Raw genomic sequence first — 16,679 nt, 5'->3', positions numbered from 1 at the left:
GTAAGATGATATATATAATCACATATATGTATTATAAATCAATGTGTGTATAGTTATTGTACAGTATGAAATACGTTATATTTCGTGATCGAAGGCGCTATCTCGGTTGAGACATCAATCCTATACTGCTCTTCACAATATACTCCCATCTCCACTTCGGACACGACATCATGGCTCTTGCGACATAATTTATTGCACACGAATATTATGCATCGTTCACACATGGCCAATCCACGGAACAGTCTCGTGATTCGGCACGGGAATACATTCGTTCAACAACGTGCCGACTGAACTAATAAATTGAACTAAATAAGTTACGTATAAAATCACAAACCCGTGACATTTCGAAGGTGCTACATGTTGATCAATACGCCGGCCGTACCACGCGTTGCGACGGCCAATTAGGGCAATCGCAAAGCATAGCCTCGGAAACAAAATGTCAGGACCACAAAGTAGATTCAACATCAGGGAACTCGAAATCATAATATTTGCAAGGATATAACGTTGAAAAAACACATCACCGATTCAGATGCGGCAGTTCTACAATACCGCCATACCAGAATGCACACTTTTGATCAGCAGTGAGTGATACCAGAAGAGACATTAATTATTATGATTCAACAGAGCAGCTAAATTATACATAAAACATTATTCGTAATATTGCCGTATCCAGCGGTCGAGTCACAATAACCAGAAAAGATGTCAGCTGTCCAACCATTGCAAAATGAATTCACAAATAAAATTTTTTATCATAAATAATGTGAATCTAAAATCATAAAGAATATGTCGGAAACAGCTCCTTCTTGGGTGAATTTCGAGTTGGGGATATTTTTGTAACACAAGAAACAGGGGAAGCACTTCTTAATCATGGAATTTGAGCACCATCACCTCATAGATGCACTGGAATCGGCATTCCATCGAGCCCATATCTTCCGATGCAAAGATCTATATTCAACAACAAATGCATCACAAATCTGAGTAAAAACTGTCATCGACTCAATGAGTAAAGACATTTTCTCAAAGCCCGAATTCGACTTGTCCAAGGAATTGACTACGGTTATATCCACGCCTACAGTGCTCATATATATCAGGCTATCCCTTTCTTCTTGAAAACAATTCAAACGTTAAGTCTGAATTTACATACACATAAATACGATTATCCACTCGCAATGAGAACTAGGAACCGGTACAGGTATAGAGCATCGCTAGTAGTAAGGAATCTGGTTTTGATAATACTGTATCATGTCATAAGTGCGGCTCCACTTGCTCAAGAAGCAGTCCCGAATGATGCGGACCATGAACTGGGCGGCTTCCTTGGAAGAGGCTGACGGTGCAAATCTACTCCTCAGCAGCTTGATGGTGTTGCCACGGAAACAGGGGAGGTTGGTGTCTAGCATTAACGAAACGAGCGACACGATGTCTTCCTGGTACGGGCGTATCGCGAGGTAGCCGCGCACGCAGAGATCCATGAACCACTGAAAGAATGGAAACGGGTCTTGTTAGGTATTGCGAATGATAACGGAGTTAATGGCCTCCATAGCTGGATTAAAGTGATCCTACCATTACACCAGGAAATCCAAAATTAGGACTGGGCACATTGATGCAAGCACTCAAATCTGAATCGAGTATTAATAGTAATGATTCGATTCGAGTAGTGGAAGACAATTTTTCAAGTACTGAAGTTAACGCCTGTTTACACTAAGTGTCATATTATCAACGAAAATCTTAGTTTCTATAATTTTGTTACTGGATTGGCTGTTTTACAGCTCCAAAACATGTCAAAATCCAAGCACGCCAATGAAAATGATTTTCTGGATGGATGAATACACAGCACTGTCACTACTTGCAATCAAATAGACTTGGTGGAAAAATTACCAAAATATGTGGTGCATAACCGGCACTTGTACTTTGTGGTCGCATAAAAGGTTTTTTCCACGTCATCGACACTCGGATGTGAATCGGATATGGATTTCCAGTTGTTTTGAATATTGATTTGGATCATCACACTTCACAAATTTCAGGCCACCTTTGAATAAATATTGTCCCACTACCAGATTTGGAATTGGACGACCCAAAATTAAGTTTCGATTTTTTGTTTTGGTTTGAAATATTGACTCTGCTAATCACTGACGCTTACAAACAATAGCAGAGTAAAAATAGAAGTCGTTTCAACCCCAACCTGGAAAGGCGGCGCCTCCATGCTCCCGCCCATGATCATAACCATCTCCTCCGTGAGCTTGATGTCCGGCTCCCATCCCAGGTTTCCGCCGGGGCTGCTCTCGAACATGAATCCGAAATCGATATGCAGCAAATGGCCGTCCTTGTCCAGCATGATGTTACCGTTGTGACGGTCCTGCGTGTAATAAAAATTCAGTTAAGGGTACGAAACGTAACGAAAAATAGAGTCTGTCTAAAAGTAGGATAGTAATTTTGATAGAAGCAAGGTACACACCATTTACAATTACAAATACATCCACTAAAAATATTAAAGCGAGAGACTAGACTACTTTCACTTTCACTAGTTTTTAGAATTGTGTACCGTCTAAAAATAGTACAATAGCTTAAGCGATGTCTTTGCCTCGATTATTCGTAACGTTTTACAAACCTTTATTTGAAGTAAAAACAGAACCAGACTGTAGGCCGCGACGCTCTTGATAAAATTCCTCCTCGCCCGCTGGAATTCCGGGGAATTTTCGTCGCCGTACTCGTTTCTGAAGTATTCGTACCTGAAAAGAAATCACATAGTCCGTGACCTTTGCAGTGCGCTTCGAGCAGCCCATTTGACATGATCAGAGGTGGACATAGTAGTCAGCATTGCTACTCGAGTAAAAGTAATACCGCGAGTCTCTACTCAATCGCAAGTAGGAGTAGCGTTTTCAAAAATATATCAAAACCACTTCGAATTGAAAGACGCACCATCACGGCCAAAACAAAATGACTCAGTTACCATGATACAGGAGTTATTTGCCTTTTTCATGACACTGTCACTCGCAACAGAGCGACAAACCTATCCTAAAACTACTTTCTCCTTCACAACATGACGGAAGCACTCAGCACGTACATTCCGATAGCGGTTTGTCTTCCGAGCTGGTCGCGGCTCTTGCTGTCTGGAATGCACTCGATAACGCCGCACCCCGGAGAAGTCGCGACGACGCGATACGGGAACAGGTACAGGTCCAAGCCGACCTACAAAAACAGATTATTGAACACAACGGACTACGTAACAATCAAATTTAAGCCAGGTGCCTCGAAAATTCATCGACTATGGAGACCCGTGATCGATTCCTAGCAGTGGCACATTCCCGAGTGTCTTGGGAGGTTTATTTGAACGCATCCTACCCTACATCTCTGTTCTGACAGGGTGTTACCAGAAAATCGTAAATAAAGACCCGCCAAAGAACTGACGTAAGGAAAGCCAACCGAAGAGATCAAGATCAAACACTGTTACATCGTGCATTAGACCTTGGTCTACGGTTCTTTACCGGGGTTCAAACCAATCCCAGGGATTCGCTACGCCAGTCTGAGGAGTTCGTTGCAGGTCACGAAACACTCCTGACTCATAGAACATAAGTCATACTCATATGCAGTAAAATTTGTCATCGTCTTTTGTAGAGCTTCGTGGAGGTACAGCAGAATATACTGTTCAATTGTTTAATCTTTTGTATAATAATTCTTTTACCACTGCTGTTGATTTTGCACACCAACGTCCAACTTACATTTAGATGTGTTATGAGGCAGATTTTCGTTTTTGTGACACAACGAAAATTTTGGGTTTCGACAAAGGCTTCTAGATTAGTACAGGGTTAGTTCGCCATGTTTAGAGCCTTATATTGACAGACAGTAGGCTACTTGTTCATTCTGGCATCCTTCTATCTGTTCATCACTTCGCATTGCACGGTGTGTGTTTCGAGTTGATTAAATAGCACCGTCGATCATAGAGATTATCATCACACCTGCGCGAATATGTTCTGAAACAACTCGATAATCTGCAACGCCAGCATGTCCTGCCGGCAATCGTCGCCCACTTTAAAAATGGCCGCCTTCCACACCAGATTCTCGTCCTTCTCGGTCTTCTCGGGCGCTTTTTTCTGCGTATACAAGACATCGTCAAAAACATCTTTGTCAACCTGCGTCTACAAATATGTCGCTCACGCCGAGGGCTATTCGTTCGATTTCACCGATGCCGCATTCCTTGATGAGGAATTTCGCGAGGTAGGGCGCTTTGGCAGCACTTTGTAAGGGGATGCCGGATTCCTTGTCGATGTCGACTACGATCGCGTCTGGGTTCGAAGGTAGGTAGCATTCGGCTTTCACCTGAGAAGAAACGTGCACGCTGTTTTTAATATTTGAAGATGAAGATACTCTAGCAGGCACATAACTTCGGCATACAATTGAATGGTACGGTATATTCAAATTCATATGAACCCGAACATTTTCGACTGACACTCGTCAAGGGTAATCGACATCAACTAGTAGATAATTGGAAAAGAACATCGTACAGCGACAATCGTGTCACCAAACATGACGTCGCCAGCATGAAAATTCAATCGAGGGGAACAGACGGCTCAATCTCAATATACTATTTTTTAATTCTACGCAAGCTCCTTTAATGACACGAACTAGGTTTAAGGGACGATTCTGATCCAAAATACCGATCTCGTACATCAGGTAAGGTGTTATAGCTGGTCAGCATTGCTGCCCGAGTGTAAGTGGGAGTGACGTCATACATTTCTACACAATTACAATCACGACCCTCTATTTCCAAGACAATATTTCAAAAACGAAGGTGAGAAAAATACTTGGGGATATAGTTTTGAAAAGCGGATTTGGGCGATGGTTTGGGCGGGTTATCAGAGGTGGTTGCCTATGGACTTGCAGGATGCGTCTTCGCGACTCACACAAAATGAGCAATTTATGAAAATACATTCAGTTACAGTGCTGCAGAGGCCATTTGGATTTGTTGTTGTAACAATCTCTCTCATAAAAGTGTTGCAAACACATCCCAAAAATACATTCTATGTGCAAAAACTTGGCCTAAAAACTGTCAAGTAGAAATGGCGGTAATCTAAAAACAATATGACGCAATTAGCAAGGTTGTAATGACTCGAGTCGCGATTTTTTGGTGACTAAAAAATGACTCGACTCGAGTCTATTTGTGTATTGACTCGACTTGTTGTACTCGAGTCATTGCGTACGACTCGGACCAAGTCATATGACTCGAGACTGGGTCTCCCGAGACAGGCATTTCATTGTAATTTCGAAGAATAGTGAAGTTATTACACTATTATTTTTTCGTCTATCAGTACTGGTACTTGAAAATGCTACCAGAAACTGTTAAAAGTGAGAAAAATTAGTATATTATGATCGCGATGCATTCCATATCACCGAGTAGAGTTGTAAAAAGTGGGTTTCACATGACATCAACTCGGAACTGAGCGGTCAACACAATGACTTGGACTCGGACTCGAGTCAAAACATTATGACTCGGACTAGACACTCTACCGCGTGACTTGGACTCGGACTTGACTCTGTGGTGAATTGAAAATGACTCGAGTCAAAACTGTAAAAGTAAGGTTGACTTGTGACTCGGAGCCTTGTGACTTGGTTACAACCCTGGCAATTAGTAGTGCAAGTAATTAAACCTACTTGAGTACTCCAAAAGTACAAGTACTCCGTCACCAACCACACCTGCACATCACTGATATCATAACCTAGTTTTATAGTTTTACATGTCTACTGCTACAATCAATTAACTTTTCAGTAATGCCAAGAGCAATTAAAGCTAGCTCATTTGTACCCGCGATCGCAATTTATATTGTGCAAGGTCCGAAAATGCATGTAACGACATATGAGCTCCTAGAGCAGTGGTTCTCAACCTTTTTTGACACGCGCCCCCCTTGGAGATGGTCAAAAAACTCGCGCCCCCCTGACCCCCCCCCCTGCATTTATCGTCATGTCAAAAAGAGCACATCATCTAATACAGAGGTGGGTAACGTTTTTGATAATCATTACCGCATTTCGATTGCTTATGTAGCGTAAGGTCGCATTCCAGGGCATAGCCGCAATGAACGATCTGGACGCAAAATTACTACGGTAAACTGTCCATATCCATTCCCGGTGAACTCCGGACTATTCTACTTTTCACAATGGCCTATTGTACGCACCGAAATCGCGAGAGGCACTGTTATGAATAGTTGCCGGGAGGTGCATATTGTCGCTCGGAGCGCGAAAATTTTTCAGGGCCGCGAACGAATTGATATTTCTTGCCAATTCCCATTCCGGCTCAGATTAAGAAGAGCGCTACTGCATTAAAATAGAAAAATGAAGTCTTGTTGAATTGGGCGGAGGGTGAAGAAAATTTCAAGATCAATTAATATCTCTCGAAAATGCGGGAGTGAATTCGTAATTGCAATTTGCATGTCTACGACCGCCAACACATACTAATTGAATTAGGCGTCGACGGCCGCTCAAATTTCCTTCTACGGCTGCAGGCTGCCCACCCCTGATCTAATAGTATACATAAGGTATATCTTACGCCAATTTTGAATCTGCATTCCAGTTGTTGAGTCTTTTACATTGCTGACAAATTTCTTCAAATTTGTTTGAAAATAACAAAAAACATTGAACAAGACATCCATTAATTAATTTCAACGTAGGTCACCCTGAGACTAATCCTGATGCTGGTAGTGAGTACAGAGAGCAAGGCGTCGTTCCGTCCTGCCAGGCTAAATTTGATCAGTTTTCGAAATGAATTAATTGTGTTGATTTATAGCCTGATTGAGGGCGAAACCGGGCAACCTATGTTGCATCTAAGTCTGTCTTAGGCAGTGCAGTTCGCAAGCTACTAACAAGAGCTGCCCAGCGCGACAAGCTTCAAGCAATGAATGACTTACACGTGGGAATTGCTCTTTATATCTCCAAAGAATTTCAAAAATTTGCTCAAAAGAAGTTGAAATCAGACTATAGGGGAGAGGAGGCCAAGATGAGACACGGGGCAAGATGAGACATGCAATTTTTTCACAGAAAAATTTTCTTATGGACAGATTCCTTCAACTATGTTGTTCCCACAATGCCATTCTATAGTCCTACCATATTAACAAGGCAAACAGATTTGAGGTTGGGAAGAAAAATGCCAAAAACTATATTTTCATAGCCTATGTCAGTTATGTGAATTCATGTTTGTAAGGGCATACCTATCCTAGTACTTAATATTATAAAACAAGAATACTGGAGCTGGTTGAGTGCAATATTAGCAGTGTAATCATGCGCTTACCTCTGAAAAGTAACGGACAGAAATGTTTTTATTCGAATTTATATGTTAATTTAGGTGTGGGGGTAAGATGAGACAAAATCATGGGGGTAAGATGAGACATGGGTATCAGAGGGCTTTTCTATTGAAGGCCTCGGAAGATTAAAAATTTACTGTTGAAGGCACACAAAATGTATTATTTATCTAATAGTTTACCAGATGTGATATTACAAGACAAAATAATAACGAAACTCTTATTGTTGCTGGATCTGGTTTTCGATGTCACTTATATTTGTATATGATGTACCAATTCTTTTTAAAAATGAATTATATCATGATTATTATATTTTATTCACGATGTTGCTGGTTGATTCATCATTTGGGGTGAATTGGTGGTGTAATGAGCATGAATTGCTTGGTGTCTCATCTTAAACACAGTGTGTCTCATCTTACCCTCACCTGGGGGTAAGTTGAGACCTTTGAGCAAGGATTTTTGAAGGCCAAGAAATCCATCAGTATGTTATTCAATAGAACTCAAGCCATCGTCATAGAAAGTAGAGATCACAGGCTTTCCATTGGTACCAAAATAAATCCTCAGAAGGCATTATTCTTCGAGTGGCCTTGAATTATCAGAAAAGTGTCTCATCTTGGCCTCCTCTCCCCTACTCAGTTGAGCGCTGTTGCTAGAGTTTGTATTTCGCAAGCTTTCTTGAATATGGAATAAATTTCATCTTCATTAATCGTCTTCTCATAATGGATGTGAAACACATGTTCAGACACGTACAATTTATACTGACTTATTAATTTCTCGCGCCCCCCCTATAATGACTTTGTCAATTTCTCGCGCCCCCCCTGAGAGCCTCCCGCGCCCCCCAGGTTGAGAACCCCTGTCCTAGAGGCAGTGCTGCGTTCAGTCATAACGCAATACTTGCTTCTCTATAACTTCCGATGTACCTTAATTTTTGAAAGGGCCTCCAAGCAGGCCTTCTTCCTCTCTGGCCCTTTCGGAAAGGGCTTGATCGTGCCGGACACGTTGGTGACCTCGTCGAAAAAATCAAACTCGTGATTGTAAAACTCTCGAGCCGGCCCCGACAAATTGTCGATGATCGTGGTGATCATTCCTTGAAGGGTCTCGCCGATATCGGGGTCCTAGAAAAATAGCAGGCCTCATTGTGTAACAGCTACATTTTCAGGATCAGCCTTCAGAAGTCAAAAGTCTAAAGTAATTTTTATTCAATATGAAACACTCGGGAGTAGTTTTTAAAAAATGAGGGCCACATTATAGAGTGACGAAATCGTTCCAAGGTAGTTGGAATCATTTTTTATTCAAAATGATCTCCAAAATATCTGGCGTTCCGTACAGCAGAGATATGCGACAAAAATCGGTCCATGTTCTTCGCAAAATACGACAAATTGTGACCGCATCACAGCAAGCAAGTGAAAACGAATAAATGGTACAAGCTAACAGCTCATAGCTAAAACTGGTCGGTAGTCTATCACTAACAGTAAATTAAAAAGTATCAGGGTTGCAATGAACCAAGTCATTTTCTCAAAACACAGAAAAGACTTGACTCGACTCGAGTCGATCTGTGTAATGACTCAACTTGGACGCGAGTCATTGCGCATGAATCGGACCAAGTCATATGACTCGAGACTCAGGCTGCCAAGGCCGACATTTCATTGTAATTTCGAAGAATAGTTAAGTAACCACACTATTGGGATTTCGACTGTTTGTAATGCGACTGGAAACTGCTAAAAGTGGGCAAAATTAGTATATTATAAATGCGAACAGTTGGATATCACCGAACAAAGCTATCAAAAGTGGGTTAATCAAACATTTAACTGGAAACTGAGCAGTCAACGCAATGACTTGGACTCGGACTCGACCCTCTGCTTGCTGACTTGGACTCGGACTTGACTCGGTGGTGAATTGAGAATGACTCGACTTGACTCTAGTCAAAGCTATAAAAGTGAGACTGACTTGTGACTCGGAGCCTTGTGACTTGGTTACAACCCTGAAAAGTATACTCATATCGAAATGAACCCGAATATTTTCGGCTGACGCTTGTCAGGGGTAATTGTCAGCAACTAGCAGAGAAATAGTCAGGTTCATTTCAATATGAATATACTTTTCAATTGTATATTGAAGTTCTGTACCTCCAAGAAGCTCTTCTAGCAGTAAATTGTAATTTGGCTGAATTCATTGGTTACATCATACCATTTCATCATACAAGTTCAGTTGCACCAACACCACAAATGCGAGTACGTAGCTATGAAACAAGTGACACGACTTACCATGTTCTCCGATTCCTCGTCTAAATACACATTGGTCTTCATGTTCCAAATAATCTGATGGGCCAGAATCTGAGACTTTTTAGCGGCCCATATCAAATACTGTTTCACGTAGCCCATCGTGTCATACCTGACAAGGAAAAATACGGAAATGCCAAGGATGGAGCGGAAATTTAGAATAACGGGCCAATGCTGTGTTCAGCAGCAAGCTACATGTGTTTCGATCATAGTTGGTTTACCTGATGGCCTGAACAAGCTGTGGAATGTAAAACAAAATGGCTTCCGGCGGAAAACCACGCAAAACCTTGACACCGTACTGAGCCGTGATTGGGTGAGGAGTAAACAGTCTGACAAAAGAATGACTGACATTGTCACAAACTCAGTTAAGAGCCTTCAAGCGCACTAAACTTACCGTGAAAAGTACGATAAGGCAGTGCTCGGAGGTCCCAAAGACCAGGTCAAGGCGTGGACCAGCTCTGGCGAGTCGGACTCCAGTGAATGATTGGAAACTAAATACTTGATGCCTTCGGGACAGCGGTTGGTGACCTGAAGAGAAATGAGTCCTGTACCGAGGGCTGGAACTAAAGCCGTTCCGATGCAGACTTGGACAACTAGATTATTCTATTCTACTAATCAGACTAATTACAGCAAAATCGAAAAGCCGGTAATTTTCTGGTTGTCCAACTGCCAGACACACATATTAACAGGAAAGTGTTTGGTTACAGTAATAAGTGTGGCATTATTACTATGAGAGTGAACATAAATTCAAATCAGAACGGAGTAATCGTAGCGTAATAGACGTGGTTACGGCTTACTTGCGGATTCCTCATAACTAGATGGGTGACTTCTTTCACAATGACTTCGGAATTCCTCAACCGACTCGGCAAATACACGGCCAATATCGGCGATATCGACCAGGCGTTGCGCACCAGATCCTTCATTTGACGGTCATTGATTTCCTGCGAAAAGAAAGCCATATTAGACACCAGTCGCACATAGAATCATAACTGGAATACATAGTGATGCTACAACGGTTCCATTGCTGGATTGTCCAATGTCCACTGTATGAGCAGCCATCGTTTGTACTCAAGTAGAGTAGCGTCGTAAATAGATATCTACGAATTCAAGTATTCCGTACGAACGGGCCAGCCCAAAATCAATAACATAACAAACTTGTGTTCTCCAAGCAGCCACGGTCGACTCCCATTCGACGATACTATCGGGATTCGACGTCGGATTATACCACGCGATCAAGTGCTCCAACTCGGCCGTTATCAAATACATCAGCAGCGCCCGTCTTTTCAAGTATTCTTTGGATTTCTGCTTCAAATTCTGCGGCAAAACAATATCAACTTTTACTCCTGACGAGATAGTTGCGAGTGAAGTAGACACTTGGCAGCCGCTAATCGTAATCGAACCTACCCCTAGCCCGAATACACCGATACATATATACCAAGTGCCAAATTCATCAAGCGCTGTATATCACAAGTCACTCTCACAAACAGTGAAACAGCCATATTTAAATTTATTGATACAATATCAAGGTGTATCGCTTTCCTAATAATAATAGCTAATACAATTATAATGCCATACTCACCCAGTGCCTTATATCACAATTCGCGCTCATATTCAGTGGGACATTCATATTCGAATTTATTAATGCAATATTGATGCATCGCTTACATAAAAACAATAGTTACTACATTTCTAATGCCAAATTCACTGATAACCGTCGATACACTGCGCAAAATGAATTCCGACTGACCTTTTTCGACTTCTTATAACCTTTACCGCTGCTCACTGCCGATTTACGCGACAACGTGCCGTATCCGGACATGGAGCTGTCCAAATTCGCGTAACTCTGGGACACCGTCAAGCTACCCGTAGAGAGCGCTTCCGACATTCCATCTGGACCTACAAGAAAACAGCTTTCAGAACATCTCGACGAATTTGCAACGCAAATCGTACCGGCGCTGTACATTTTCCCCGATATCGAGGCGGTGGAGGGCAGGGCTGCAATGCCAGCCGTGCTGCTCAAGCTCACGGCACCGGCCCGGGCTTCGTTCGAAATGGTGTCTGGACATAAATAGAATAAAGGTTCACACTTGTTTGTTTTTTTGTGAAACATGACCAAAGCAGTAACGTTACCTCCCAGATACTTTTTGTCGGAATGTACGTCGTACCAGATCTTCATCGCGCTGCTGATGTCGTGTCGCAGCTGAGTCGAGTCTTGAGACGGGAACTGTCTCCTGCAGCTGTAATATGAGAGGAATTTAGCTCACGACAGTGATCCGACCAAAATCAGTACGTCTCTTCATTTTTCAAAGTAAGGATTTGGACATGAGAAACTACACTTCGTAATTTTGCCCACGCTCGGCTCAGACCTAGAGTTACGACCAGCAATGTTGAATTACCTGGTTGGCTTTAGAGGTTAGGTTGAGAGTTAATTAGCCAAATTGAGGCTTGAATTACAGTTGAAAACAGAAAAGAAAACAGAAAAACAAACAGCTCGTTTCACGATGGGCATGGGCAATTGGGCACTCACCAAAAATAATCGAATGTGGCCGCATATACTCTTTCCCTTAGTATCGTCCGTTCAAAATTGCTCACAATGAAGTCGCTACTTTGCAACATCGAAAAACCGAGATGCAGCAACTTGCAGCGAGCGCCGATAGCAGATATGTGCCTGAAAAATACGCGGGCCATGTCAACACGCAAGGGTGTTTAACTAAAATATGATTTTAACACAGAGACCCCAGGCGCCAGACGTGTGCGCATTTCGTCATATACATCTCATAATCATCAATAAAGAGTGCAGTCTTCCCTTCAAAATTAAACCAGAACGTTGACATTTATCAATAATGCTATTTAAGACAGACGTGTCAGGCTTGCGACATTTTAATGGGCCTACACTGGCAAAATATAGACAAATGCGAACAATAAAGTATTAGCTAGAATATCAAACCAAGGGTCAGCTCAAACTTACGAGAAGTTCCCGTCAACACACTCACCTCGACATGGGATTCGACCTTCCCGGAATAAATCTGGGCAGGCTGCCGCTGATAAGCATAACCATCATTCGCGATTGCAAGGCGCTGCTGTATTTTACCATCTCGAATCTTTGCTGCAAGAACTAAAACCAAATACCTGAAAGTCAGTAAACGGCGGCGGAAACCTGTCATTTGTACTGTCAACTTTTCGATCGAGCACCAGGGCCAAGGAATACATTCACCATCGATCAAATGAAGAAAATCGCAAAGAATTTTGTGCAGTGACAGAGAATAAGTCACAGGTTATTTCAATCTGTACAATACGGAATAAACATGCAATAAAAACTAGTGCTGGTTCGATTGGAGTGTGACAGCCAACACAAGGAGAGGCCTGAACGGAAGACGACGGTGTGAAGTCAGTCTAGAGCAGGGCTGTAATGACTCGACACATGACTCGACTCGAGTCAATTAGTGTATCATCTCAACTTGTGCTCGAGTCATTGTGCATAACTCGAACCAAGTCATAATACTCGAGTCATTTTCGACTTGATCCGAGTCAATCTGTGTATTGATTCGACTTGGATTCGAGTCATTGCGCATGACTCGAACTAAGTCATATGACTTGAGACTCGGACGGCTAAGACCGACATTACATTGTAACTTCGAATAATAGTAAAGTAACCACACTATTGGGATTTCGTCTATTGGTACTGGTACTTAAAAATGCAGCCAAAAACTGCTAAAAGTGAGGAAATTAGCATATTATAAATGCGAACCATTTGATATCACCAAACAGAGATATAAAAAGTGGGTTTAACAAGACTTTAGCTGGAAACAGAGCAGTCAACACGATGACTAGGACTCGGACTCGAGTCATAATACCATGACTCGAACTCGATCCTCTGCTCGCTGACTTGGACTCAGGACTTGTCGCGATGGCGCATTGAAAATGACTCGACTTGACTCGAGTCCAAACTATAAAAGTGAGATTGACTTGAGACTCAGAGCCTTGTGACTTGATTACAACCCTGCATGATAACTTCGGAGAATAGTAAAGTCACCACATTATTGGTATTTCTTTTATCAGTACCGATACTTGGAAACAAGGGCCAGCAACTGTCATTACTGAAGAAAATTACAATATTATGAATGCGAGCCATTCTACATCACTCGAGCAGAGTTGAAAAATTGCGGATGAAAATGCGACTAGCGCAAAGATCGGGATCGTGAATGTGCGCAGCAAAGTTTACGTGCCTCAATCCAGAGTAGATGCGGCATCGTGTACGGTGGACGTGGTGACGGTTTATTCGTTTCCGACACGGCGAGAGGGTCGCCTTCGCTTTCATCTTCTGTGAACATTCCCAGCCTTTTCTCTTTGGTGGCCTGCAATAGACATCTACATCACATCCTAACCGAGTATACAGACACAATACTGTCTAAGTTCAATTATATTACACTGTCAAACATCACTAAATTGCATTGTCAATTTGCGTCAAATTTTTTTTTAAAGTCTTCTTTGCCTTCATATATTTGTAGTCTTATTACTGTAGACTACTTTTAAACAGTTTGGTACAGCACTTGCAGCATTGTGATATATGACAAGCCGAAAGTAGACCATGGCGACGGTGACACCAACATCATGTCAAAAGCCACTTGTCAGATTGATTGCATTCACCATTTTCCAGCAATGCAGTCAACACGGGCTCTATTACAGAACAAGTTGAAATGACAACACAATTTTTACAGATTTGATAACCCCAAAATGGTCGGTGTCAACAAACCTCCCATGCAGTCGACATTTCTCCCATTAAGTCCATCTCCAGATCTGGTCTGGACGACAGTAGCCATTGCCAGCAATCGATTGCAGTTTCCGTTATCGAAGAGATGAACCTGATACGAAATACGAAGCTTATTGCGCAGCCTGCGTGTCGACACAAATACGACAAAGTCAACATTACCTGTCGACGGTGGCTCGGCATATAATGCGCAACATTTTTCGGTCTTTGACATTCTCTGCCTTGCCACACACGAGCCAGGCTGTCGCTTGATACATGGTCACCTAAGCGATAAATCCGTTAACAAATAGAAATGGAACGTTTACAAATCGAAATGAAACTAATAATTCTCGACGAATGTTGATAGCAATTCCAGGTCACCATAGATTTACTCTTCAAGATACACGGCAAGACTGGGCAGGTGAAGTGATTCCAGCGTCCAATTTAGCTCAGAACCTACAGTATCATCTCAGGTGTATCGATCTTTGAATAACCAGTATGATCGTATGCAGTACGGTCTCAATAAAAATAAACTTAGAGTAGATTTTTCAGTCACAAGATATTTCACACCTTTCCGATAGCGCCGTCTATAGAAGACGGATACTCAGATTTGGAATATCCCACCAAGAGATATCTTGTACTCAATATAAATAGGTACAGATCAACCCCGGATTAGAATAGCAATCCCACCAAATACTTTGTACACCTACTACAACAGGGGTCACCAACACGCGGCCCGCGAGGTCATATTTTGCGGCCCGTGACCTGATTTGAAATTTCGGAAGACCGCTTAGTAAAGCATTTTGAAATGCTGATGATTTCAGTTTGGACATATTGTTGTTGGCATTGAATGTGAGCTATTCTCCTATGCCCCATCTTACCATTGCCTACTAGCTGTTACGGCTTCGGCGATTGTAATAGCATTCCATGGAGGAAGAATTTCCTGATATGAATGAGCAATGAGCATATTGCCTTGACGTGCAATGGCCCACCACTGCCCAGACCGAGACGCTTAGGAAACGACTTCGGGCTCCCCAAAACACCAAGCTTTACGAGGAGATAGTTTGCCAGCAAGTAAAGTGTCTATCTAATCACAGTATCGATTCTTTAGTCCATCGAAGGTGAATCTGAGGCAGTAGAAGGGAAATTATGCGGCCGTAGACACTTATTTTGAATAGGATGTGTTGGCAGCCATCAATATTCAAATTGAATTTACGAATTGACTCTCTAATTAATGAGGGGCTTGCATTATTCTTGAAATTCTGTAAGGGACTATAAACAATTTGGCCACCCAAAGATGCAGCAACGGCATTAATAACTTTGCTAAATTTTCTTAGACACCCCCTATGCATCAACTCTACCGATGAAGGACAAATATTTGATGCATTACGTGAATATTTACTAATAATAATGATGAAATACACTCAAGAACATGAGAAATTTTTCGCGCATTGCACGACTATAATACGTATGCTTGTGGTCTTTCATAAATTGACTAATCACGATGTGCTCGTCGCCCATGTTAGCGTTGTACTGACATAGAGTTATCAAAACGTGGTCGTTAACCACCGTTGCCTGTTTTTATATCGATATAGAAGTCACGCGGCCCGCGGCCTCGGCAAATTTTGAAAAGTGGCCCGCGACCCGTTTTGAGTTGGCGACCCCTGTACTACAAGATCACTAAGTCCCATGCCTGTGGGCTGTGCACAATAACATGACCGAATTTGTGAATGCAATCATCAAAATTTGAAATTGAATTGAGCAATGGTGGCCAAATAACACCGTCGCTAGTGCAATAATCAGCAGACCTTCAGTTCCCCGTCATCCTTGTTTTTCACGGCAGCTTTATATTTCTCGTGGATCACGTCGCTCAGTTTCGATCTACCAGACACGTCGTCACTTTCCGATAGCTTGCCGGTGATCTAACCCAAAATCGATTGTTTACAAGCAGCCCACAGAAGTATCAAACGCAACGAACGCATTCGGCTTCAAAACTTGTATGGCAAACCTGGCCGTAAAATTTGCTCCTTTTCACCATCGACGCCGCGAAAAATGTCTTTTTGTTGATGGCTGCCGTGTCCGAAAGAATTTTGATGGCCAACGAAAGCCCGGCGTGTTTCGAAGGGCTGGCTGCGTTATCGGTGGCGCAAAGTAACGCAATCGCACCGTGGTCGTGATCGATCAAATAATCCTAAAGAGAACAAAACCACGATTAGCGGGATGTCACCAATTCTCAAAGGAAACATAGTATACGGCTAGTTTTTACTCAACTTGCCTTCGCCAACTTGCACTACTTACTCAATGTCTTTAGACTACTTTAACTTCTTAACGGTTTTTGTAGAAAAACAACTTACTTTTGAAGAATTTGGATTT

At 42.2% G+C, this 16,679-nt stretch overlaps 1 protein-coding gene across 1 annotated transcript in view; it reads right to left on the bottom strand.

Moving 5' to 3' along the window:
- Nucleotides 1–173: 173 nt before the first annotated feature.
- The window catches only part of LOC145459472 (phosphatidylinositol 4-kinase alpha-like), a 41,474-nt gene continuing 24,968 nt past the window's right edge, over nt 174–16,679 (bottom strand). The window contains exons 25-46 of the mRNA XM_080338116.1: nt 16,315–16,497; nt 16,115–16,228; nt 14,490–14,590; nt 14,313–14,421; nt 13,786–13,914; nt 12,553–12,674; nt 12,087–12,227; nt 11,690–11,796; nt 11,510–11,617; nt 11,307–11,455; nt 10,715–10,873; nt 10,357–10,500; nt 9,954–10,087; nt 9,781–9,888; nt 9,545–9,671; nt 8,204–8,398; nt 4,153–4,314; nt 3,954–4,088; nt 3,062–3,186; nt 2,606–2,726; nt 2,180–2,353; nt 174–1,475 (exon numbers count right to left, since the gene is read on the bottom strand). Of these exons, the coding sequence (XP_080194242.1) occupies nt 1,206–1,475; nt 2,180–2,353; nt 2,606–2,726; nt 3,062–3,186; nt 3,954–4,088; nt 4,153–4,314; nt 8,204–8,398; nt 9,545–9,671; nt 9,781–9,888; nt 9,954–10,087; nt 10,357–10,500; nt 10,715–10,873; nt 11,307–11,455; nt 11,510–11,617; nt 11,690–11,796; nt 12,087–12,227; nt 12,553–12,674; nt 13,786–13,914; nt 14,313–14,421; nt 14,490–14,590; nt 16,115–16,228; nt 16,315–16,497 (3,117 nt within the window). The 3' untranslated portion in view covers nt 174–1,205. The remainder of the gene's footprint in view (nt 1,476–2,179; nt 2,354–2,605; nt 2,727–3,061; nt 3,187–3,953; nt 4,089–4,152; nt 4,315–8,203; nt 8,399–9,544; nt 9,672–9,780; nt 9,889–9,953; nt 10,088–10,356; nt 10,501–10,714; nt 10,874–11,306; nt 11,456–11,509; nt 11,618–11,689; nt 11,797–12,086; nt 12,228–12,552; nt 12,675–13,785; nt 13,915–14,312; nt 14,422–14,489; nt 14,591–16,114; nt 16,229–16,314; nt 16,498–16,679) is intronic.

The sequence above is a fragment of the Botryllus schlosseri genome, chromosome 16, assembly GCF_051294905.1.
Source record: "Botryllus schlosseri isolate E-star chromosome 16, Bs_hap1, whole genome shotgun sequence".
Lineage (NCBI taxonomy): Eukaryota > Metazoa > Chordata > Ascidiacea > Stolidobranchia > Styelidae > Botryllus > Botryllus schlosseri.
Note: the sequence above shows the minus strand (reverse complement) of the source record. Positions and strands in the feature narration are given on the sequence as shown.